General features: G+C 47.4%; 1 protein-coding gene across 1 annotated transcript in view; it reads left to right on the forward strand.

The window, feature by feature from the left end:
* Positions 1–24,321, forward strand: part of LOC138566218 (dnaJ homolog subfamily C member 3-like) — a 406,060-nt gene that overhangs the window by 305,047 nt on the left and 76,692 nt on the right. Inside the window, exon 9 of the mRNA XM_069643277.1 lies at positions 12,187–12,307. Coding sequence (XP_069499378.1) covers positions 12,187–12,307 — 121 coding nt within the window. The remainder of the gene's footprint in view (positions 1–12,186; positions 12,308–24,321) is intronic.

The raw sequence follows: 24,321 nt of genomic DNA on the forward strand, positions 1-24,321 counted from the left end.
TAATATTTTCCACACGGACACTTTATTCCATAAATGATATTCTCACTATCACAAGTGCCAAATGTCCTCAGCAGAATCTTATTGCCTGTACTAGGATGGTATACGGTGTTGCCCGTGATGACTAAGTTACAATTAGTACAATGGAGACAAGGGTATGTTCCCGTGCGTTGAGTACTAGGTTCTTTCAAGGGAGGTCTTGTACGTACTAGTTCATCACGTAAATTCTTGCTTCTTTGGTAAGCAAATACCGGTAATTGATCAAACAATTTCTGTACTCTAACGTCATTCTTAAAGATGTTCCAATGTTTCTTAATGGAATTCTTTATCTTGTTGCTCTGAATGGAGAATCTTGAAACATATACAGGTGTTTGTAGTTCTCTTTTGGGTTTGGTAGTACCGGTAAGTAGTGTGTCGCGATCAAAAGTTTGTACCCTTTGGGACGCTAAATCGACAAAAGAGGAGGAGGAGACACCCTATGCCTCCATTCCAACGGTCACTGTCCTCCCCCACCCCACCCCATAGGGGGGATGGGGACGGACACAGCGACAACGGGTACAGACGATGACGCAGGACTGGGAGACCCTGCATCGCCGGCGCTGAGAGCCTCCCCACCGTACGAAGTGGGATCTTTTAATTTCATGATTGCCCAGGAGCATCAGAGCTTTTCCAGCTCACCCCGGAGGAGAAGGAGGGCGTACCAATGCCGGGAGGTGAAGAGGAAGACTATCCTGTCGATACCGCTCCTGGATGACGTCTGGGATGAGTGGCTGGCATTGCTGAAGACCCCTGCTTCAGCCCCAGCAAAGAGAGACCGGCTTGGTACTGGGTGGCTCAGTCGGCGCCCAAGTGCCTGCGGTGTCAACCGTTGCCAGACTTTGTGGTAGTCAAGTTGATCGTCTTCTTCATCTATACCCCCGGACAACGAGGGGAAGAAATTGGATTCCCTGGGTAGAAAGGTAATTTACTCAGCGGTGAAAGCGGCCACCGCTTAGTTGATTGTAGCCAGATACGACCGGGAGCTTTGGTACAAGATGGCTCCTCTCCTGGATTTCCTCCTTGATGACAAGCGGATTGAGGCATTGGAGATCCTCCAGGAAGGCAAGGTGGCGTCAGACCACGCCCTCACGGTGGCACTGGACATTGCGGACACAATGTTCCACCACATGGGCAACTGGGTTTGCCTTTGCGGCTGGCTCAAAGCCACCAACTTCAGGCAGGAGGTCCAGACAAGGGTCCTGGACATGCCGTTCGACGGAGACAAACTGTTCGGGAAGGCCGTCGATGAATCCCTCCAAGCCATTAAGACCGACACGGAGACAGCCCGTGCCTTGGGCACTGCAGCAACACCGGCCATCATTTTGTTCATCCAGAGGGAAGTCTAGCAGATCTTCAAAGGGTTTTGGTGGGGGCTCATCCTCTTACCGCCAATACTCCTGTACCTTGACCCAGGAAGCCAACTGGGGTCGTTCTAAGGCCTTCGGGGTGGCCGTCGTCAAGGCTCCCAGGGTGGCGCGACCACCAAGCAGGACTGAACCGGCCAAGACATCGGGCCCCCACCGCTGCACCCTGGTGGGAGGCCGGCTAGCGAACTTCATCAGTGTCTGGGAGACCATCTCCACCGACCGATGGGTGCTGAACGTTCTCGCCCATGGGCACACCTTTTTGTAGAGGCGCCGACCTACTTCAAAAAACAATTTTCACTATATGTGACCCAGAAATGCCTTAGATCAGCAGACGCAGGTCTCCTGAAGCTTCCAGATGCCAAACGGACATCTGGACGAGGCAGAGCTTTCCCGGTCAAGGCCGCTAAATATTGGAACAAGCTCCCAGCTACCCCGAGACAAGAAGGAAACCACCTTTTTTTTCAGGCAATCATTGAAAACTTTTCTTTTCCAGTAACTCTTAAGAACTACGGTATCCTCAAGACTCTGTCCGGGTACTTTAGAAGCTGGAAACTCTCTCCAATCTTGTGAATCTTAAATCATTGGTTCTCTGCGCCCTGATGTCTGTGGGTTTACGGTGCGTTATAAGCCCATAGACATAGACCTCAGAGTTTCAACAAAAGTGTTCTCGAATACCACCGATGGGCCGACAGGAACAGCACATCCCTCCGCTACTGCTAGAGGTCCGGGCCTTGTTAAGGAAAGAGGCAGTAGAGCTGGTTCTAAAGCGAATCTGGGGCTCTGGAGTTTACTCAAGGTACTTTCTCGTAAGAAAGAAGACCGGGGGATAGAGGCCCATTCTCGACCTATGACGACTCAACAAGTACATAAAGTCCCAGAAGCTTGCACGTGCTCGGCCAGCTGGAGGAGGAAGACTTTGTGGATCTTGAGGACACGTACTTCCACGTCCCCATACACAAAGGACACCGCAAGTATCTGCTCTGTCGTTCAAGGGAAGTATTACCAGTTCAAGGATCTTCCTTTCATACTAAAGTCAGCACCCATAATCTTCACCAAGTGCCTGTCTACGACTGCAAGTGATCCACGTGTAATCTTACCTCATGCGGGCCAGATCAAGGGACATCGCCGTCAACCACACGGCAAAGACCGTCTGCCTGCTGACGGAACTGGGGTTCAAAGTCCTGCTTGACTCCATCGCAGGACGTGCTGTTCCTGGGATCCTGACTCGACACGGTGTCCTGCCTGCCTGGCGTCACCGTCTGAGGAGAGGATATCGGCCATCCTAGGTAAAGTGCACCGGCTGTTAGCACCGAGGGTCGCCACAGTGAGGACCATCAAGTCTCTACTCGGCATGATGTTGCCATGCATATACCTGATTTGGCTCTGCAGGTTGCGGGTGCGCTCCTCTGCAGGAGTTCCTCGTCCCGTGTTGGGTCCAGGTGTCCAGAGGCTTCCAGGACAGGATCGTTGAGCGATAAGGTAGTGCGGCATGTACTCCAATATCGTCGGAGGCACGGATTTCCAGAGCCACCCCCACCCTGTACCAGCAAACAGTCACGACAGACGCTTCCCCGGAAGGATGGGGAGCCCACACTGCACGTCTTCATGCCAGAGGCCTGTGGCTGCCGGAGGAGAAAACGCTACACATCAAAGTTCTGGAACTTGGGGCGGTGTTTTGGGCCCTCAAGTCACAGCCGTTTCTCAAGGGAAAAGTGGTGAGGGTCTTCACAGACAATACCACCATGAAGTTATACATCTGGAAACATGAGTGCACCAGATCTCCAGCGCTCTCCAAAGAGGTGCAGGACTTAAGGCACTGGGCCATTGCCCAGGGGATGTTCCTCATTCTGTTTCACCTGACAGGAGTAAAGAACACTATCGCTGACTCTCTCGGCAGGGAGCTGCACTCTTGCCACGAGTGAGAGCTTTGGCAATACCAAGTGGACAACCTTTTCCTCAAATCAGTCAGTCCCCAGATCGATCCGTTTACGACGGCGCTGAACACAGAGTGGCAGAGGTTCGCCAGCAGGTTCCCCAAGCCGGGGAGCATGGGGGACGCATTTTCATTCCTTTGGGAATGCCTGTTTCTCTCAGTTCCCGTTACTACTTCGAGTCATCAATCAACTTCAACGGTACTGGTGCAGGATGATCCTTGTCGCACCAGCGTGGCAGTGGCAGATCTGGTACCCTGACCTTCTCAGCATGTCAGCGTCCCCTCCAGTCAAGCTGCCAGTGGTTGCGGATCTTGTGTACCACAACCCAGGGTCTCTGAACCTGAAGTCCTGGCTCCTGCAGCATTAGAGTTCGGGGGCTACGATCTTCCCGCAGACACCAAGGAGGTACTCGCAAAGGCGAGGGCATCATCTCCTTTGAATTGCTACGGACACAAATGGAAGCGCTTTGTGACTTGGTTCCGTTCCTAGAAGATCAACCCTCTGAGGGTCACGGCCCCTCAAGTACTTCCGTATTTACTGTCATTAACTAAATCGGGGCTGGCTCACGTCTCCATCAAGATAAATCTGGCGGCTATCTCCAGCTACACCAGATCTCCGGGACGGTCTTCCCATTGGTCACACAGTCTAGTTAAGGAGTTAATGAAGGGACTGTTCCGCTCATTCCCGCCGGGACGTCTCTGGCCCCCGCGTGGGAACTCAATGTGGTGCTAACTAGGCTCATGGGGGCTCCACTCGAACCTATGCATTCAGCTCCGCTCCGGTTTCTGTCGTGGAAGACAGCGTTCCTCGTGGCCATCACCTCTGCAAGACGAGTAGGTGAGAGCCGGGCCCTGTCATGCAATCGGCCTTACTTGACTTTTCACGAGACAAGGGTAGTGCTGTGGACTTCATGCCCAAGTTTCCATTGGAATTTCATCTCAATGAGCCCTTGGTGTTACCTGTGTTTTTTCCGACTCCTTCATCACCGAATGAAAGGACTTTGTCCTCGCTGGATGTGACTAGAGCGCTGACGTTTTATGCAGCCCGCACAAAGAGTTTCTGGAAAACTTCTCCACTTTTTGTGAACTTTGGTCCTGTGAACCATGGGTAGGCCCTGTCCAAGGCTTCCATTTCCAGGTGGCTCTCCGGCTCCATCACTCACTGTCACAAGTTCGCAAACCGACTGCTTCCTGGCAATCCGAGAGCCCATTCTACGAGACTGATTGCTGCTACAACCGCGTTCCTGTCTGGTGTGTCCCTGCTGGACATTTGCAGGGCTGCTACATGGAGGTTGACGCACACCTTCACGAAATTCTCCTGCGTCGACGGGGATTCCAGGCAGGAGTCCAGAGTCGGCCGAGCAGTGCTGCGCAACCTGTTCACTTGAAAGTGAGCCTGGTAAGAGATTGCTTCTGTTGAGTCTTGCCACCTCCCGTGGTTGTGCATGTGTACTGCTATGTATTCTTTATAGGAACTTACCTATAACTGTTGTTCCCCAGCATGGGTCTGGCATGGATTCTCATGCGAACCTCCCGCCTGCCTCTCTGCGGCTCTTCTCTTGGTCTTACTGCCGCTTTATGTGCTACCAAATCGGAAGATGGCTGCCAGAGGAGGGGCTTAGGTAGAGGGCAGTCATTGGCTGTGGGCAGTATGACCCAGAGCTCAGTGATTGGTTTATAGGAGAAAGACAGTTTACTGAGGATTCCCAGCTTGACGGCGGGGAATATTCATGAGCATGTGAATCCATGCCTGACCAATGCTGGAGAACAACATTTACAGGCAATAACTTGTTCCTTATCTAACACACCTGGTATGATATGGCGTGGCATTTATAACATGCTTGTACACAAGTGTTTCTAGGAATAAGACAAGACAAAGGGGGGGGGGACAAAGGTAGACAAAATAACGATATTACTAGGCCTTGTGTCATTCAGATCGCACAAGTGTGGGGATGAGGGAAGGGGGGGGGAGAGCCAGAGGTGCGGGGGGAGGAGGAAGTGTAGTTAACTCACAAGTGCAACCAGCGGGTGGCTCATAAGTACAGAGACACTCTGGACTTGTTTTCAAGTCCCTAAAGGTCCTCCTGGCCGCTCTCGCTTACACCACATCCCAGAGCAAGGTTTCATAGTGTATGTATGTATTTATTTTTTTGTATAGCGCCGATAGCCCGTGGGCATCAGGGCGCTTAGGCAAACAACGAAAAACAAAACAATACAATAGGAACGTCTGCGCTAAGCCATGAGGTGGTCCTAATCCCCCGTATCCCAGTTCATCATCTGAAAAGATGAGTCTTCAACCCTTTCCTAAAAACAGTAAGGTTGGTAACGGTTCTGAGTGTTTCTGGAACACTGTTCCACAAGCTGGGGGCCTGCACCAAAAAGGAACTGCCCAGCCCAGATTTCAATTTAAACTTGGGGACGATCAACAGACATTTACCCTTTGAACGAAGATTCCTACTGGGCGTATGAAGCACTAAGCCCTTTTTCAGATACTCAGGAGCAGAGCCGTACAGGCATTTATGCACCAGGCAGAGAGCTTTGAATTTAATATGCTCCTCCACTCTGAGCCAATGCAAGGCTATTCTCTCTGCAGTAACATGATCTCTTTTCTTCAGATTTTTTACCAGCCTAACCGCGTTGTTCTGAAGCACCTGACAACTAGAAACATCCTTAGAGGAGGCCCCTAATAACAGGGCATTGCCATAGTCAAGTGGAATATTACTGTCATTAAGGCCTTGTTAAGAGACTTTATCCCGCTATTTCAAACCCAACTCAAGGATGGGACTTGAACGTTGTCCTGACCAAATTAATGGGGCCTCCTTTTGAGCCCATGCACAAGGCTAGCCTTAAGGCCCTCATCTATAAGACTGCCTTCCTCATGGCCATTAATTCAATAAGAAGGGTTAGTGAACTGCAGGCCCTTTCAGTTCAGGATCCCTTTGTGACTATTCACAAAGACAAGGGGGTTTTGCGCGCACACCCAAGTTTTGCGCCTAAATTCATCTCGGAAGTTCCATGTGAATCAATCAATTGAACTTCGCACTTTCTTCCAAAACCCCACTAACTTGGCAGAAGGAAGCCTCCACACACTGGATGTGAGGAGGACAGTAATTTACTACTTTGAAAAGACAAAGCCACTAAGGAAAACAAACCAATTCTTCGTCTCTGTGGCAGCTGGTAGAGCCCGACTCTAAATCGGCTAAATTCCAAGGGGATTGTAAATTGCTTCACACTGTGTTTCTCTCTTGCCAAGAGAGATCTATCCTTTATGCCTAGAGCTCACTGTACTTGGGGCACAGAGGCTACCATAGCATTTATTGCAAACGTTCCTCTAGATTCCATTTGCAAAGCAGCAACCTGGAGTTCTTTTCACACCTACCCCAACACTACTGCTTTAGATACACACGGTCTGATTCTCGGGTAGGACAAGCGGTGCTAAGGCCTCTCTTTGCTACTGTGCCTTCACACATCTCACGACCATCTCTTGGTACTGCTTGCTAGTCTTTGCACAGCATGTGATTCTAAGTAGATTCACAAGCATCAGAAGACCTGCATTACTCACTGTAATCGTATTTCTGATGGTTGTATCTGCTTAGATTCACATGCACCCACCCTTTCTCCCCTATTGGTTAGAAGGAACATGGACATCTTACACCCTGTCTCTTCTGTACAGCCCCTTTATGCAAGGCTCCCTCACAGCAGATGAAAAAAAAAACGGTGGGACCCCCGACGCGCAAGGGATTTTGGGTACACTACATATCACTTTATGGATAGTTTTACAATTGCGTCCATGTCAACATCCCTTTTCGATCTTCGAAAAAACAATGCAATACTCTGCAATTGCCACTAGATGTCAGACTATATTTACAGCCTGTGAATCTAAGCAGATAGAACCATCAGAAATACGATTATGGTGAGTAATGTATGTCATTCATAGAAATGTGATACATGAATTTAAAAATACATTAAACATCACAGGCAAGAGAAGATAGTCTCGTATTTGGCCTACACCTCCCTGTATGCAGGAAAAATGTTCAGGGGCAGGTAAGTACCCCTAATGGCACTTTAGGAGAATTTGAAGTGGGTAGAATGTCCCCATAGAAATCAACGGGACGAAGTCATTCGGCAAGGCGTGTATATGTGGATCTGGAGGCAAGCAACCCTAGGGAGGATCAGAGGACTCCAATTAAGAGTTCCAGAAGTCTTGAGAGCCAGGAGTTCCTGAAGAAGATGCAGCAAAGCAAGCAGGGTCTATCTGAAAATGTCACCAAGGAGGGGATTTTTATGTTCCTGACTGGTTTTATTTGGTATTCTAAGCTCTAGTCCTATAATATTTAGGGAACGGGCTTGATTAATTGTAGCCAGGGTGCAAGTTTGAGTAAAAATCGGCCCCAGCGACATTTTCTATTGCTGGTTTTCCACTGGAATAGTCCTAATAGAAACCAATCAGAAAATGTGGTTGAGACTCGCCTGCAAATAATATCTGCCCCAGACCACAGGAGAACACCCAAAGGTTAATATCTCTAATAACCCACCGCCCCGCGACCCAGAGTTAGGCACAAAGTGTTTGCTATCTGAAAATCTGTTCAGGAAGGCTAAACAATATGTTAAGTCCAAGCTTCTTTTCTAGGTGCAGTTTAGTGAATGCAACTTCCTTGGGACATGAACCTCGGGCCATTGGCGACTTCATTGTCCGAAAAGAATAAACCAACACCCCTAGAAGAGAAGCCCCCAACCTAGAAGAAAAAGCAGCAGAAAGAAAGGATCTGTAAAGCTTTGAATAGCTTGAAGGATAAAAGAAGGGTGACCACCAGCAGAAGACTGTCCCACCTGGACAACTACGATGGGTGTGACCTAGAACAGTCCTGAAGAGCAGATGAGGCAGCATGTTGGAGTCTCAACACCCTTCCAGGGAGTAAACTGCAGAAATTTATGAACGACCCTTCCTGAGCGAGAAGAACACTGCTACAATCGCAAGGACTACCATTCTGTCCCGTTTAGATTACAGTAATGCACTCATCCTCGGGCCAGTAAGAGCGGCCTTGAAAAATGCCAGGTCATGGAGGACAACGCAATTAGAATAATAAAAGGAAAGTCAAAAGTGAACACATCTCAAAGGACAGGATAGCATTGCATTGGCTAAACATTGAAGATCTGATTCAATTCTCTAACTTTGGTGCATAGGTGTCTCCATGGTACTGCACCAGAATATCTAAAGAAAAAGATTGCATGATACCTCCCCAATCGATCTCTGAGATCAGAGGCATTGGCAGGACCATAGTGCCACCACAAAGATGAGCAACACGGTTGGGCAAGGCCTTCCCCCGTACTGGCAGCAAGGGAATGGAACAATCTCCCTCTTCCCCTCAGACTCGGGCCCAGTTACTTGGCCTTCAGAAAAAGCCTAAAAACATTCATCTTTAAGTAAAGGAAGCTCCTCACTAGGAAGGTGCGCTAGTTCAGGTCAGGTTGTTAAATGTCTTTTATGTAGTAACCCACTTTTGTTATGCACCCGATGCCTTGCAGGCTTTCGGCACTTTAGAAGTACATAAATAAAATAAATAAATAAATGGTGATGAAACGGTCTGGCAATGGCACCAGCATGGAAGGCCGGGCCCAGCAGTGGAGCCATCAGGAGAGCTCGAGGCCCTGGAAGGGCGAACAAGAGCCATAAATGTAAACCAGAGAGAGCATCCAGCTAGTATGGCCACATCTGGTTCTTTAAATGCAGCAACAGTGGGGACAAAGGTGTGAAATCCTCCCACAGGTAAGCAACATGCGCTTAGGTACAGGGTTTCCCCTTAAAGTTCACCACCCACAGGGCTGCCTACGCCAGCCACTCAATCACAATAGGGGACTAGGGACAAATGGTTAGACCCTGGGACAGAGACTTGTCTAAATCAGTCAAAATCAATATGGGAACGGCCCCACTAGGCTCACAAAGAGGCAGACTTGCCTCCAATCATTGCACTGACTGATAATGAGGTGCATGATGGGAGGCTGCAGCAGCCTGCTTTGTTAATATTGTAGTGCTGTTCTGTTAATTGCAACATAGCAGTTTATTAGTCTTTTTGTTCCATTTTAATTGGTTTATAGATAATTCTGGCTCCGTTCGGTTGAGCTTTTTGGTGGTAGATTATTTTAATGTGCACAAAAGCAAACAACCCGGTAGGCTTTGAAAAATGTTTTTTTTCTCTTAAGGAGGTGTACTAAATATGTTCATTCCACCCTTCATCACCACTACTTCTACTCTGTCTCGCTAAAGAACTTTCATAATAACGTTGCCTTTGGTTGGTCGTCTGCCCTGCCCCTTTCTGACTTTAGGCCGATCGCATGACAAAGTATTTTCGTCCACGGAACATCTTGCTTTGGCAGTCTGCAGTCTGTTCCCCAACTAACAAAGTATGACCAATACTTGAATGCATGGTCCAGTTCCTACAATACATAATAAAGAGCAAAGCCAGGACAGTGAACCAATGGGGGATGCCTCCCCAGAGCTGACTGGCACCACCCCTCTCACCAAGTAGAGGAGAATACCATTCTGTTGATCTCCTAACCCCCAAACCCTCGAGGTGGTTAGCCCTCCCCTAGGAATATACTGCAGAAACCATGCAGTTATTATTTATTTTATTTTTGCATTTATTTACAGCGCACGTAACCTGTAGGTATCTCGACGCTAGTTTCATTGTCGAATGGTAGGTTATTTATTCTCCCTTCCAAATGCGGGGCCCAGATCCAAACCTGTGTTTGCTCAGCGTGTTCTTGCTTCCAAGACCGGCACGTTGCCACAGAGCTATCCTCCTGTAAAGTTAAGCTTTAGTAACATGATGCAACAAGAAGGGAGGGGGTATGGCATTAGCAGTAGGTTGGCTGTATGTGCAGTTTCACTTTCTCTTCGCAGCCTCTATCCTGGAACATAGCAGATAAGACCGGAAACCAGACCGAACTGGGGTTCTTGACCTCATCTGTGGTTGGGAGGAATATCGACATTGCAAAAAGTGGGGGCAAGGTTTTCCAACCTTCATCTGCATATCGAGCCATCCATGAACTTTCTGATAGAAAAATTGTGCATCATGGTGTCGATAAAAATTGTGCATCATGGTGTAGGGCCTAATCTACAACACAAGTATGCCACCCCTGACAATCTGGATAAGGAACACACCTATAAAAAGGCAGACACAGACTGGGGCGTTGGACAGTGAATTGGAAGAAGAGAGAAGAAACCAGAAGGGATGAGTCAGAACCCCAGTGCGATTTAAAAGTTTGGGGAGGGCTATAAATAAGACAACTAACAGTGACCACATTCAATGGATGAGAGTACCCAATAGGGTTATCTCAGACCCTGGCAGACGTTGGAGGCCTCAAGTGGAAACTGTGTCCCATGACGACCTATGAATGTTGGGTAACAAACAAAATATTATGACAAAAATTCTAATGGGGAGTGTGTTACTGCAGCTCAGGAGAGCAACAGTGCATAAGGGTGTGGAGCCATATCCCTGACCACCCAGGAGGGCAACCAGTGGCTAGTAGAGGAGATCATTTAGTCTACAAGAGCATTGAAGGCAAAAAAGGGAAGAGGGGAGCGGTGGCAACCCATTTGCTGGTAGGTGAAGTCAAGAAGGGAGCTGGGCACTTTCTGTATGTTATGTTAGATTGACTTGTTAAGCGCAGTCACCCGAGGGTATCATGGCGCTGGAGGAGAGGAGAAGTACATTTCCAAAGGAAGCTGGTTTACCAAACAAATACTTATTCAACAATTTTCTGAAAGCTCAATGATTAGAGGGAATTTTCATGGCCAGAGTAGACAGTTCCACAATTGAGCCGAGACAGCCGAAAAAGCCTGACCTCCGTTGCGAGCGCGTCTGAAGGAAGGGACTACAAGAAGACCAGTAGCCGCTGATCTTAGAGGCGGCGTAGGGTAATAGCGAGTGAATTTCTCATGAAGATACTCTGCCCCCTGATGGTACAAGGCACGCAGCACCAGGCAGAGGGCCTTAAGGACAATGCGCTGTTTGACAGGCAACCAGTGAAGTGAGCGCAGAATCATAGTAATGTGAGCTCCATAAGTGGAGCCAGTAGCCACCCGGGCAGCCATATTCTGAAGTTGCTGGACTAAACCCTTAGGTTGGGCCAGATATAATGAATTGCAGTAGTCCAGATGACTTAGCGCTGGGGCTACAACAACCGTGGGGGCGAAGATGAGAGGGAATAAACAGCACAACCCTCTATAATTTTTAAAGGTGAAAGTGTCCTGACTGACACACTGCTGCCACTTTTGCCTCCATCGAATGTGACGCAGAAACCACAACACCTATGTTCTTCACCTTATTGGTGGGAACCAGAAGGGGGCCAAGAGAAGAAGGCCAGAAGGAGGACACCCAGAGTGAGGGATCAGGGGGAGGTACCAACACCGCTGTCTTGTCTCCATTCAACTTCAGCCAATTGTGGTTCATCCATGTCCCGTATGTATGGGTCTGAGAAGCCAAGAAGCATGTATGATGTTAGATTGGAGAGGCTGATTTTCAAACCATGAAATAAAGGAGGTGCTACATTGCTGAGACTGTTAGTGAAATCTGATAGGGCAGGTCCTTTTAGGTAAGCCCTTAACCCACTTTGTCATTCATCATGACACATTTTCTGAGTTTGTTAAACCTGTGGCGCATATAGGTGTTCAAACAAGCCCATCTTGTTCCTTATAAAGATTGGTGTTGCTGTGAGTTTTTGTCTTGTGTTCTGTTGAACTCGTCATAGTATATAATGATGATACCTAAGTTTCAGAAGCTAAAGAAGCACTCTATCAGCCATGCTTTTACTAAACCAACGGCCATTTGTTGACCTTTTCCTCAACAGAGTAAAAGACCAGAGGAAGCCATTGACACTTGCAGTGAAGCTCACCAGATTGATCCCAGAAATATATTTATCCTGCGAGACCGAGCCGAAGCCTACATCCTCAATGAGGAATTCCAAAAAGGTAAAAATGTAATGCTTGCAACAGCTTGCTATGGGGTCTATAGTGGATTTACTAAATGATTTGTGAAAATGTCATTGTGATCATAAAGTATGTGCCATGGTGTAAAGCTGTTGTAGGAGTAGCATTAACTCCACAGCAGCCCTCAACCACATTCAAGAGTACACTTTCTGCAAAGTGGTCACATTTCTTTTAGCAAGCAAATCACATTTTGGATTACTTCATTAGTGCTGATTACATGCACTGAAAACAACATATTGATTTACTTTTTTCACTGAATAAACCTGTTGCAAAAGGTGTTTCTCGTGCTAATAAAAGTATAGTTCATTTAATGATCAAAATTCGTTTTTTCATGTTTCTGACAGTGTCTCTCTGACATGGTGTGGACCTTCTAGTAATGGTGTTCAAGGTGTAGTTGCTTCCGTTTTATACACATTTTACCATACTTTTCTCTAATATTCAAGAGTTCTTTGCTGCTTGCGGTCTGCATGGGTAGCCTTTTGTCCGGTTCCATGTCATATTCTCGAATATTAAACGCAGCACACAAAAAAGACTGAATTGTTTCAGCCGTTTTGGTGCAGGCTTTAATATACAAATTATAACCCACCCTCTTCTCCCATCCACCCGTGAAATCGGGGTTTTTACCCCCCAAACTTCCTTTGAAACCACACTACCCCTTCAGCCATATCTATAGCAAACAAACCCCCATACAAATACAGAAACACACGCGTAGACTGTAAAGACTGGTAGGGGGTGTCTGTACTTGCGCTCTCTATATGGTAGAGGAGAGGCACAGAGGACCCCAGCCAAGATTCTCTATTTGGTAGCAATGGGCGAGCAATCAAGGCTTAGCTTTTCTGGAGGTGATGCGGGCTGGTTCTTAAGTACAGTGTAGTCCCTGAACCCCCACAAAGGAATGTCCACAGACTGTATTACTGAAATCACAGTCTTTATATAATGAATATTCAAAGATATGTACACGATCACAATAACGCACTTTGTACTCGTAAGTCAATAATGATAAATATATACAATTCTAAAGTGGTACCACCAATGTTATCAAATCTCATTAAAGTGCATCAACTGTACGGTTAAAATGTCACACAGATCAATAACGAGGAAACCAGCAATAGAGATAGGAAGGAACGCAAGATGGTTGAAACAATAGGCAGAATTCTGACCCCTACCCTCAGGCACAGTTCTGTGTGGAGATCCCCCCCCACCTGGGCAACCTGTAAATAAAGATATATAGCACAAGCCCAGTCCATATATTGTTCAATAGTCTGGTTTCCTCCTATTAAGGTTTTACCCCCCCCAATGTACCTGGTGGAGTAGAGTTCTCCGAAGATGCATCGACCAATCCTTCTTCAGTGACTCCCTTTAAAGCAGGAGCCACGGATCGTCGAGAGGCGGCGAGGAACTCTGCGTTCGTGTCAGGGAATCGATGGCCCTTCTTGAGTGCCCTCCCTTTAAGGCAGGAGTCACGGGTCGTCGAACGTCCGACGGAGAACAGGTTGAACTACGGCAGTGAAGTGGCAGCTTCGTTCCTAGTGGTGCTCGGCGATGACGGAGCGTTGGCGTCCTGCAAGGAAGAGGCGTGCGGGGCACCTCAGTGACGAAAGTTCTGGACCGCAAAGAGATGAAGAACTGTGGCCCAGCAAGGGCGTCGAGTCGTCGGCTTCTCTGTGGTCTTTAGGTGGCGGGAAACCCACCGGCGGCTGCTCCTCGGCGTGTCGACGGTCGGGCCTTCTCCAGCGGGATAAAGCGGGCGACGATGTAGATGAGAGCGTCCGATGATCAAATGAAGTTCTTAGGCAAACGGGAGCACGGCGGTTCCAGTCGGCAACGGCGGTCGTCGACAGTGGGGACAACAGTCTGAGTGCTTCTCTTTGGGATTCCGCGGCAGTCCCCGTCTCGGGTCGGCAGCCTGTCGAAGGTCTGTCTACCAGGGAGCTTTGGCAAATATCAGCTGGTGCACGATGGTCCCTCGTAGCTCGGGAAGAGGGCGCCTTACCAGGTCCCCTCTGGATCAGTCCTTGGAGACACAGCAGCTTTCAGATTGTGAAGGAGAGCAACAGCACGTCTTCTCGTCCAGCAGGGCTTCACGGTCAAGCTTCAGTTACTCCAGTTACTCGTCGTAGTGGAATTCAGCTTCGGAACACGATTCCTAGCAGTGAGAGGTCCCCAGATATACTGTTGATCTCCCATTCATTCCGCTGGGTCACACTCCAGCATCCAATCACGACTAAGGGCATTCATGCAGGCAGGCAGCCAATCGGGCACACGAGGTATTCAGGCCATTCACTTCTCTCCAGACACTCACAACAAGTTATGTGTATTGGGACAAGTACCGAGCCATTCAACACTCTCAACTGCTTTCATACCGGTTTCGGGCAGGGCTGTCTGTCATTGTGTCAACCACCAGATACTAGACATCCACAACACAGAATGCATATTCATCACACACACTATTCAGTCGGGTCCCACCCACAGGATGTTAGGCAGAAACCTGTGCAGTTCCCTTAGGGAACACTGCAAAAGATTTAAGACTACAGGTATAGCAGTAAACCCACTTGGTAGCAGTCTGCACCACCCAGATTTACCTGGTAGCTGTGGCTGAGCAGTCAGACTTCCCTCAAGAAGAGTTAGGCAGTATGCAAAGTATACACAATATGTACTCAGACACAATAGCACAAGCAAACACTGACCAGAGCTTGGTTTCAAAAGTATATAGTTATTTATTTATTAAACACACATAAGTTGAAATCACTCTAGCAAAATATAGTAAAAACACTTCAAACACAGTTATACGGAAAGCAGTTTCAACCCTTACTCCTATCTAGACAACTCTAAGTTAACACCACATAATTAAAACAGAGGTGAGCGCTTAACGTTAGATGACACTCTAGTAGGTTCAAGAAAGGGGTAAAAAGAAACAGAAATGGGTTAAACACACCACTCTAAGATCCAGAACACTTGCAATAGGCTCAAAGAAGCACAAAGTCACAGGTGAGCAAAAGTCACTAGGCAGGGCCCACTCTTAGAGTAGCCGGAGCAAAAATGTGCCCAAGATCACACTGTTATTAGGGATTCAAAGTCTTGCACAGAGTTAGAAAGAATTTAGAGTGGCTTAGAAAGTTTAGCCAAGGTGCTCCAGGCACTCCCAGGTTCGAAAGCCGGGGGCTAAATCTACCCCGTACAGTCGGTGGCAAGGGAAGCCAGGCGGAACACGGTACCTTAAGCGGAAAGGATCCTCCAGCGGTGGCAGTTGTTCCAGGCAGTGGCAGCAAGGCTCGACGTCGGTCAGGGGAGAAGAAGTTCTCGCTGAAGAGCAGAAGAAGAAGGTCGTTGCACTGCCCGGGAAGAAACCAGCCGCGGAGTCCTCCGGTTAAAGGGTTGTACCGACTTTCGCGGTTAGGGGTAAAAGTGTGGTATTCCGGTTGCCGGGGTGCTTGGCACGGGCAAGGCGGCCACGAGATACCTCGAGAAGCGAAAAGAAGGCAAAAACGGGTTGTCCCCACCAGTCAAGGGAAGGAGTCACTCCGTTAAGAGTTCTCCTCGGTCGTCGGGAAAAGTGGTGAGACGGTTCAGCAGGGCTCCACCGGGTGGTGTCGTCGAAGCAGGTCGGCTCAGCTCTTCCCTCGTCGGATTCTTGGTCCTGTGGCGACTTCTGAAGTTCCAGTCCCCAAAGCCCTGCTTTTATGCAGCAAACCCCCATTCACTCAGCCTAGCTGTCACTCAAACATGCTAAGTGGTGAGCCGGCCGGCTCACCACTTGGGCCAATCAGGACGGAGTGCGACTTGAGTTACCAAGGTAACTCAGTCCAGGGTGCCTAAATCCCCCTCCACCCCTCCTAAGTACCCCAGACAGAGTGGCACCACTTTGGAGGGCTTCTGTGGAGAAGCCCGCCAAAAGTGGAACAAAGGGCTCCACTTTGGGTCAGAGTTACAGAGGCGAACGCCAACGCCATTTTAGAATCAAGTTTTGGCAAAAAGTCCCAACCGGAGTTATAATAATAAATATATAAACCGGCGGTATGTTTAAGGCTACCGTAAATAAATAATTAAATGTGTTAGCCTAAAACAATGGGAAATCCCATAGGAAAATATTCGCGGTCGAATATTAAACGTAGTTTCCACTGCCACCAGCCAAAACTCGATCAGGGGGGACGGAGACGTGCCCCCTCGACTAACAGACCCTGGGGCAATCGAATTGCCCCAGCCAGTACGTCCACAATATGATGGTTTGTACTGGTTCTGTTCAGGATTCAAGACTAGCAAAGTCTTTGGTGACTTTACATGCCCTGGGAGACAGTAGTCAGTCCCAGGGTATGGAGTCTATGTTGGGGAGTCCCTAGGACACCCCTGGGTCACGGCACAGAGGGTGCTGTGTAACCCACATCACAAAAATACATGAGGCCCTATGGAGTAAAAGACCCCATAGCCCATTCAACACAAGGTTTAACCAAGAAAACACACTTCAACATGTCCAAGAGTGAGGGTAAAAGAGTCTCACTCTTGGCAGGAGAAAAAAAGAAACCCCAGAAATCCAGCAAAGCTGCTGGGGGACTCACTAGGTAGGGAAATTCAGCCTAAACAGAGAATTCTCCCTAACACAGGAGGTACCCACAAAATACATCACCGGGAAGGCTCCAGCTAGTCTGGCTGGGCCTTCACAACAACACCATAAATGGCACTTCGACCCAACAGCCAGTCGGGGGGGGGGGGGCAGAGTCAGGGCTTCCCAGGACAGGTAATAGGTAATGGAAAGCAAGAGGCCAAAGGGGCCATCTTGTTTTCCATCAGCAATCAACTGATCCCAGTGGCAGGGCCAGGGTATCCCAAAATGGAGGATACGCTGCACACCTGTCAAATTCAGCATGGAGCTTCCACCAGCCTATACCCTGCTCTGAGGGCCACCCACAGGTGCCCAAAAACATACACTAGGGGCACAGGGTTGTACCCCCACCCCTGGGTGCCATAAGGGTATCCCACGGGTCCGTTCACCAAACCAAAAGAGAGAGCGGCACCGCCAGGAGTCTCATATGAACTCCTGCGCGGAAAACACGACAGAACACACGTTAAAAAGCAGTATTGGACAAGGATACGGAGGCCCTGTCCCTCCGATGCATTTCCAGCATCACATAGACACACACCTTCTCCCCACAACATGCACCTAAACACTTATCTGTCTGCCGTCTTGCCTCTGCCCGTCCTGGATCCCCTGTCAGCCCATGCACGCACTTGTGTGCAGCAGGGACGTGACAGTTATGATTTAGAAAGACCGCTCTGAGCATTCTCAGAGTGATCCTTCTAAATTGGTGTTTTTAATTTTCAATTAAATTAAAAAGGCTTTTTCCTGTCATACCTTTTGTCCAACTTATCCTCCTGTGGCATACCTCTGAGGCCTGTGATCATGAAGTTGTGTCTTCTTGAACACAGGACTGTTCCTGTACAAATTAAAAAGGGCAGCGGGTAGGACCTTTCCCACCGAAAATTCTTGCTGATGTTTGTCCTAATTGAAATAATTCCCTCATAAATTGGCTGTTTGTAACTGCATAATTACAGCTTTATTAACATAACTCCCACCCTAAAATCTACAGACTGGATAGTAGTCCTAATTCATGACCACCACTGTATTGACCAGGCTTTCTATTTGCCGGTATTACAGGTATATCTCCTCTTGCACCTATTCTCCTCAAGCTTTCTCTCCCTTTAAGTCTGAAGCCGACGAACAAACATAAGAAAAGCCTGGGAAATCTAAATCCTAGAAGCACATGGCTGGACTTCTCTTGCTCTGCTGCTGTGTATCAAATCGAGAACCGCCTTTAGTTTTAGAAATATTAAAAAATATGACTGCTGAGTGTTAGGGAGAATTCTCATTGCTGTGCTAATTCCCTTCTGCCTTAGAGACCTCCAGCTCTTTTGCTGGATTTCAGGACTTTTCATTTTTATCATGGAGTGAGTGTGGCCTTTGTTTTACCCTCTCATGTATTTTTATCTGATTTGGACTCTGTGTTTCTTTTGGTTTTGGAGTCTGACAAACTCCATAGGCATCACTTTTTGTATTGTGAAACACAGCACCCTCAGTGCTGTGTCGCAGAAAAGTCCTTTGGATTTCTCCTAAGGTTTAAATACCTTCTCTTTGGTAAACTACTGTTCCCAAGAGTAGTAAAGTGAAATTGACTTTACTTACCAATTTTTCCTATGTAGGTCCAGTACAGCCCATCTTATGCGGATGTACTGGGGGGTTACTTAGTAGCCCCTTTTCCTACTTACTCATATAACATTTTTTATGTTACCCTCACTACATTTAATGGCTGGTGGCAGTGGTTTGAATTTCCAACCATTGTGCGTTTTTTACCGCATGCTGAATCCTCAGCTACAGTATTGCACCCATGGGTGCCCATTTTGACAAAATGGCCCCAGGCTTTTTTTTCATACCATTTCTTGCTTGTGGGGTATTTTTTGGGTTTTACACTGCGCACCAAACTAGGTTGCTCCCTTTGTTAGTTTTGTCTTTGGCAGGCTTCAGTGCTGAAACCCACCTCTGGCTTCAGCGTGTCTGGCAGGGCAGGAAGTGAGGGAGGTGCCCAAAACTCCCAGTGCTTAGTCTCCTTGGTTACAGGAATGCACCCAAAGGTTATTGGCTGGCTGGCTATCCTTGGAAGACAGACACCCTGCTGTGTGAGTGACAGCTAGGCTGCGAATGAATGGGCGAAACCTGTCTCCTGGAGAGAAGGCAGAGTTGACCACTGGACGAAGGAAACGAAGAAAGAAACTGGAAGAGAAGCTTGCTGAACCCTCCTGGACCGTTGGTTTGCCCGGTGAAGCCCTGCTGCAGTGCTGAAGCTCCACATTTTGTATCGACTTGAGAAGCCCGGAACGGACGACTTCTTCCCTTGGGTTGGTGTGACCCCAAGACGAACATGACTTGAACCCCTCTCCCTGCTGGCTGTACTTCTTTGCTGCTGCTGCTGGAACCGAGTGCCAAGTGACAGGAACACCAGGAACGAGTGCATCATCTTAAAGCCGGGCCCGAGCTCTAGGAAGATCCTGTGGACCCTCCTGAAGCAGGTTGACCCAAGCCTGAGCCACCTCAACAGAGTGCTGGACCCCCGAAGCAAGGTGCATCCACAAGGTGTCCAAGAACCGCGGTGGTGCTAATTGCCGGTAGCTGAAACCGGCAAGTGATGCTGATCTGAAGTAAGCCCATTGCAGCCGCCACCGATTTCGAACTGCAGTGCAGGAGTCCTCCAGACGTCCACCCTCATGTCCCCACGACTAAGGCCCAGGAACACAGGAACTGCAGGACTGCAACCAGAACAGAAGCCAGCTGGATCCTTTTCTTCAGCCCAAGTTGCTGTCTAACTAGGGGTACTTACCTCTTGTTGCTTGTAGCTTGCTTGCTCTCACTGTAGACTTGCATTAGCTGCCTTTTGCAGAGTTGCTTGCATCTTTGCTTTTCATGAGCCTTCAAACTTGTGGCCCAATAGTGATTCTTTTTCTACAAACTCTTTAGTTAACATTGTGCAAGACTTTTGTGCTATCCACAAGAAGTGCCTCAGCTCCCCTAGACTTTGCTCAATTGACATTGGCTGTCCTGGCTCCCTGCAGTCTCCTCTGACCCTTTGACTTTGTGTTTATCTGTCCCTCATAAGTGGTACATAAGTTACTTGTATTGCTGGGAATGGGTTAACCTATACTTCATTGGGGGATTGTAAAGTACTCGCCTGTTCAGAAAACTTGTTAACATTTGTTTCCTTCCCTAACCTTGCATTAAGTGTTACATTGATATATCAATGTCCACAGTATCCTAGCAATGGAAGTCACCTCATGGTGTAGGAAGTGTGTGTGTGTGACATCCCAAAAGGGTATCTACTTACTTAACTGAAGGCTGGGGAAGTGTATTTTATTGTTGCATATTGCCCTTTCTAAAGAAGGCTTATTATAAACCTAAAACCGTCAAATAAAAAAAAAGTTACTAGAAAACCGAGCGTATAAGTGTTATTTGAATACTTGTCATTGTGAATCTCTATGTTAAATCTCTACAGCTCACAATTACCCCTCTTGAGGTAAGTTTGGCTGTTCAGTCACTCTACCAACGTACGTAGTACAGACCTATACCAATAGTTGGGTATCTATTGCCAAAAGAAAAAGGCTGGTGTAGTCTCCCACAGGGTTACTACATACAGTCTTGCCTAACACTCATCTGGTAACCACCTAATTACTGCTGCCCACACCTAAGTCTACCTGGCACCTTGAGCCCATTCTAGTGTCCAGCTGCATCTTCTAAATCTTTGAATATAAAGCCATGTCTTCAGTAGTTCTCCCTCATCCTGGCTCAGTATTTTTCGTTTATTTTATTTTTTTAAATTTGAGTCTGCACACCACACAGTCTTTGCACCATACACATTTGATTACCTTAAGTTTCATGCATGGCTTGTTCAACATACTGCATATTTTCACCTCATCTGAACTTAAAAAAACAAAATTTTAAACAGCAGAACTAAACTAGTTTGTTTATTAAAGGACAAAGCATTATGGTCAGGATAACTGATATGGTTAAACTGTTTAAAAAGTGAATTAATAACCCCACAGACCAGACAGAACATAATTTTCACAATGCATACAAATACATAGTATTAAGAGACTATACCATGTGAACATTACAGATACAAGTTGGCCGAATAATATGAAGCAAACTTCTAATGAGGACATTTGGCATATCAAGTAGCCTCTGTGAGGAACTCATGGTGACATCAAGTAAGACTGACACAAGTGAGCACAGTTCAAGGGCGTTTACTGAACAATGAATTATGTATGCAGGTTGGAAAAACACCTAATCTAAACCTATATCTATAATGGGAACAAGTGGCGACCATCAAATGAAAAATAAGGCAGTCCTAGTGGTGTTGGGTCAAAATAAAAAGCTCCTATACTAAGAGACCTATTACCAAACCTCACAACTAATACAAAAAGTGGTGTGGGATACTTCTCAGGAAAAGAAAGAGGTATTCTCAAATTATATATCCGGATGCAGTAGCTTGGGTCTCCCCCACGTTTTGGACACAGGGTAAAATGGGAACTCTGAGTACAGTACAGTCTCTGGCTTCTCCAGCACGAGCCGACGGTTCTATTGGCAGCTCGCAGGACACACCCTCGAGCTTTCATCTATCAGGGCCGTCGATGGCCAAGTCCCGTTTCACTTGAAAGTCCCTTGCCTTCGAGGACCTGACATGTTCAAATAACAGAAGAAAAATGTGTTTAACAAATGAAAAAATTGTTTCCAGTGTTCACTGGGTGATGGGGTCACCCCTGGGTCCCCCTCTACTGGGTGCTGATCCTTCTCAATTGTTTATCGCAGTACAGATAGGGTGATGGTTTCACCCCTAGGTCACCCTCTTCTGGGCGCTGACCCTCTTTACATATCTTAATGTCTTTTCAAACGGTTCTAACGGCCATCCCTCTGTCGGGTTCTCTCCTGTCAACACACTGTTTTTTGGTACTTTAGACTTGCCCCCTTTAATCAGCATCCCTTTGCTGGGTTCACTCTTGCCAACGTCACATTCACTTGAATTTTCGGGATTCACTTACCTTGCTTTCTTATATGGCACGATTTGTTTCCCTTGCTTTCACTCTTATGTAGATCAAAGTCTTTGGATTGTACAGGGAGTTTAATAGACTTTCTATATGACCACTTTGACCTCTTTCAGCGACTCTCCTACAGCGTTCTGCTAGCCATAGGTTCGCTTAGATGGGGATCGATCAGGGTCTCTTGAATTAGCACTCACGTGGTGCCGATTTCTCCCTCTGCAGCTGGTCTCCCCATAACACCTCTTATAGCTTGTTACACAGCTTATTCAACTTGGTTCAAACTTACCTCTTTGCGCTTTACATTCAACACAGCCTGGTTCTTCTCGATTCTCCCCTCGACTCACCGGCTGTGATGAGCTGCTCGGCATTTGGCTTTCCTGTAGTCGAGGCCGGCACAACTAATTCAGAGCTTCCCTCAGACATGCTTATCGGCATAAGCTTACCCTGTGTACCGTTGACACCTGGTGCAAGACACTTGCGCTATTGTTTGTGGTCTTAGGTTCTCTTCCAAAAAGGTTCCGTGGGCCTGAGATGAAAAGGGCAGGGTCACTTCTCTCCTCGCTACTCTCTATTCCTGCTGACTTTCTTCTTCACTTGAAATGCCATGACTGCTTTGCCATGCCCTGATGCTGTCTGCCGTGCTCGCCTTTCTCAACCTGCGTTCTCTTGCTCCACCTTTTATCCCTGTGCGGAAAAGGAAGGGCCATCAGGTGTGCGTGATTTGAGTGAATTGCCGGACTTTGCCTGACCCACAGGTTGGGACATGTCAGGTACACAGTATGTCCTTAAACCAGTATTCATGTCTGGAAAGAGAGGGGTTGGAGTGTCGGATTGTCCTACGGGATATGAAGGGGAGGTGATACGATTATCAGAAGGGAGTCGGTTGGTACACCGAAAAGGGCAAAATGGGTAAGGTTTGTGAAATGGACAAGAATGACCGGGATGGAGAACAGAACATAGGGGATGTTAGGAATTGTAATTGTTGGTCACTTTCGACTGGAAGTTCAGAGAGGGACAGGATTGATGGGGTGTGCAGGATAAACGGGAATAGCCAGGATCGTGAAATGAACATGGGGGATTGTGGGACTGTAGTATTTATTCGAATAGGGAACCGGAAAGCAGGGTTTTGGAAAGGAAAGTTTCTGAATGTGATGGGGTTTTGAGTTACTTGGGGATTGGTTCTGTATGGAGAGTGTATTGGATCTGAGTAAAAGAGATTTAATGGGGGGCAGATGTAGTCTAACCTACGAAGGCATCAGGGATCTCCTCCTCTTCGTCGTCCTGGGTGCAGTACCGCGTCTCACTTGTATATTCTCCCAAGCATAACCCCAGTCTCCCCTACCCAGGTGATTCTCCCCCACTACTACACCCCCAGGAACTGGATCCAACAGCGATGGCCGTGACCTGGCCACATGAATAAGGGATTTCTGGGCTCTACATGGGAGACTACCTTCAGGTTTCTCACACCGTACATTGCCACATTTATTTGTCTGTACCATGCACCTGTTACATGGCACTATAGTGGCATCAAGTGTGTGAATTTTTCAAAGCATCTGAATAAGAGGATTTGCCATCAACATGTATTACATTGACCTTGTTCTCATCTGTCATCATTTTAATCTTGCCTCAGACCCTCATACCCAGCATTGACACCCTTGTGGAATCTGACACAACAATCTGTCTCTTAACCAAGAATAAAAGCAGGAAAATTCTCCTAATGACAACCTTTCTTCCCAGGTACTTTACCCAATAAATACATCAAAGGAGGTAGGTTAAAGAAACCAATCAGTGATGTCCCCTTGTAATTGTTTTCTTACAGGGAGGAGTCTTGGGCACATTCCCAAAACACATGCAAAGATTAAGCTGGAGAGGCATAGCACCTGAGCCACTCTGCACCTACATCAGCAGTAAATGTATTTGTAAGTGTGAGAGTGATATATGCAAGTACTGGGTTCACATCTGCTTGATGTGAGATTTCTGGATGGCTCATTAGTGTGCCTGAACAATGACTTTCATGTTGTATCATCCAAAGTCATACCTGTTTCTGCCACCTACTTCTCGATAACATTTAGTTTGGGAAAGAAGAGAGCTCAATAAAGCATAGCAATTCTCTTACAAGCCGACTGTGTCCCTCGTCGCCACACTAGATTCTTTTGGCCGGGAGGGTTCCCAGCCACAATTACTGCAGGACCATACCTCCCAATGCAGAATTCAAAAACTGCCCATTGCCAAGTCACAAAATTCCTTCAAACTCGTTGAATGTCATTGGTCATTGACCTAATCCAATTATGCCATTTCCCCAATGATAGACCATTTAGAACCCTTAAAGGACATATTCCCCCATAGGAATAGTGTGTCAGAATAAAGCACCCTTCCTTGAGATTTGCTGCAAGGAGACTCCCATAAGCCCCATATGCTTA

The sequence above is a fragment of the Ambystoma mexicanum genome, chromosome 1p (assembly GCF_040938575.1).
Source record: "Ambystoma mexicanum isolate Mex_15411 chromosome 1p, UKY_AmexF1_1, whole genome shotgun sequence".
In the NCBI taxonomy this organism is placed as follows: Eukaryota; Metazoa; Chordata; class Amphibia; order Caudata; family Ambystomatidae; genus Ambystoma; species Ambystoma mexicanum.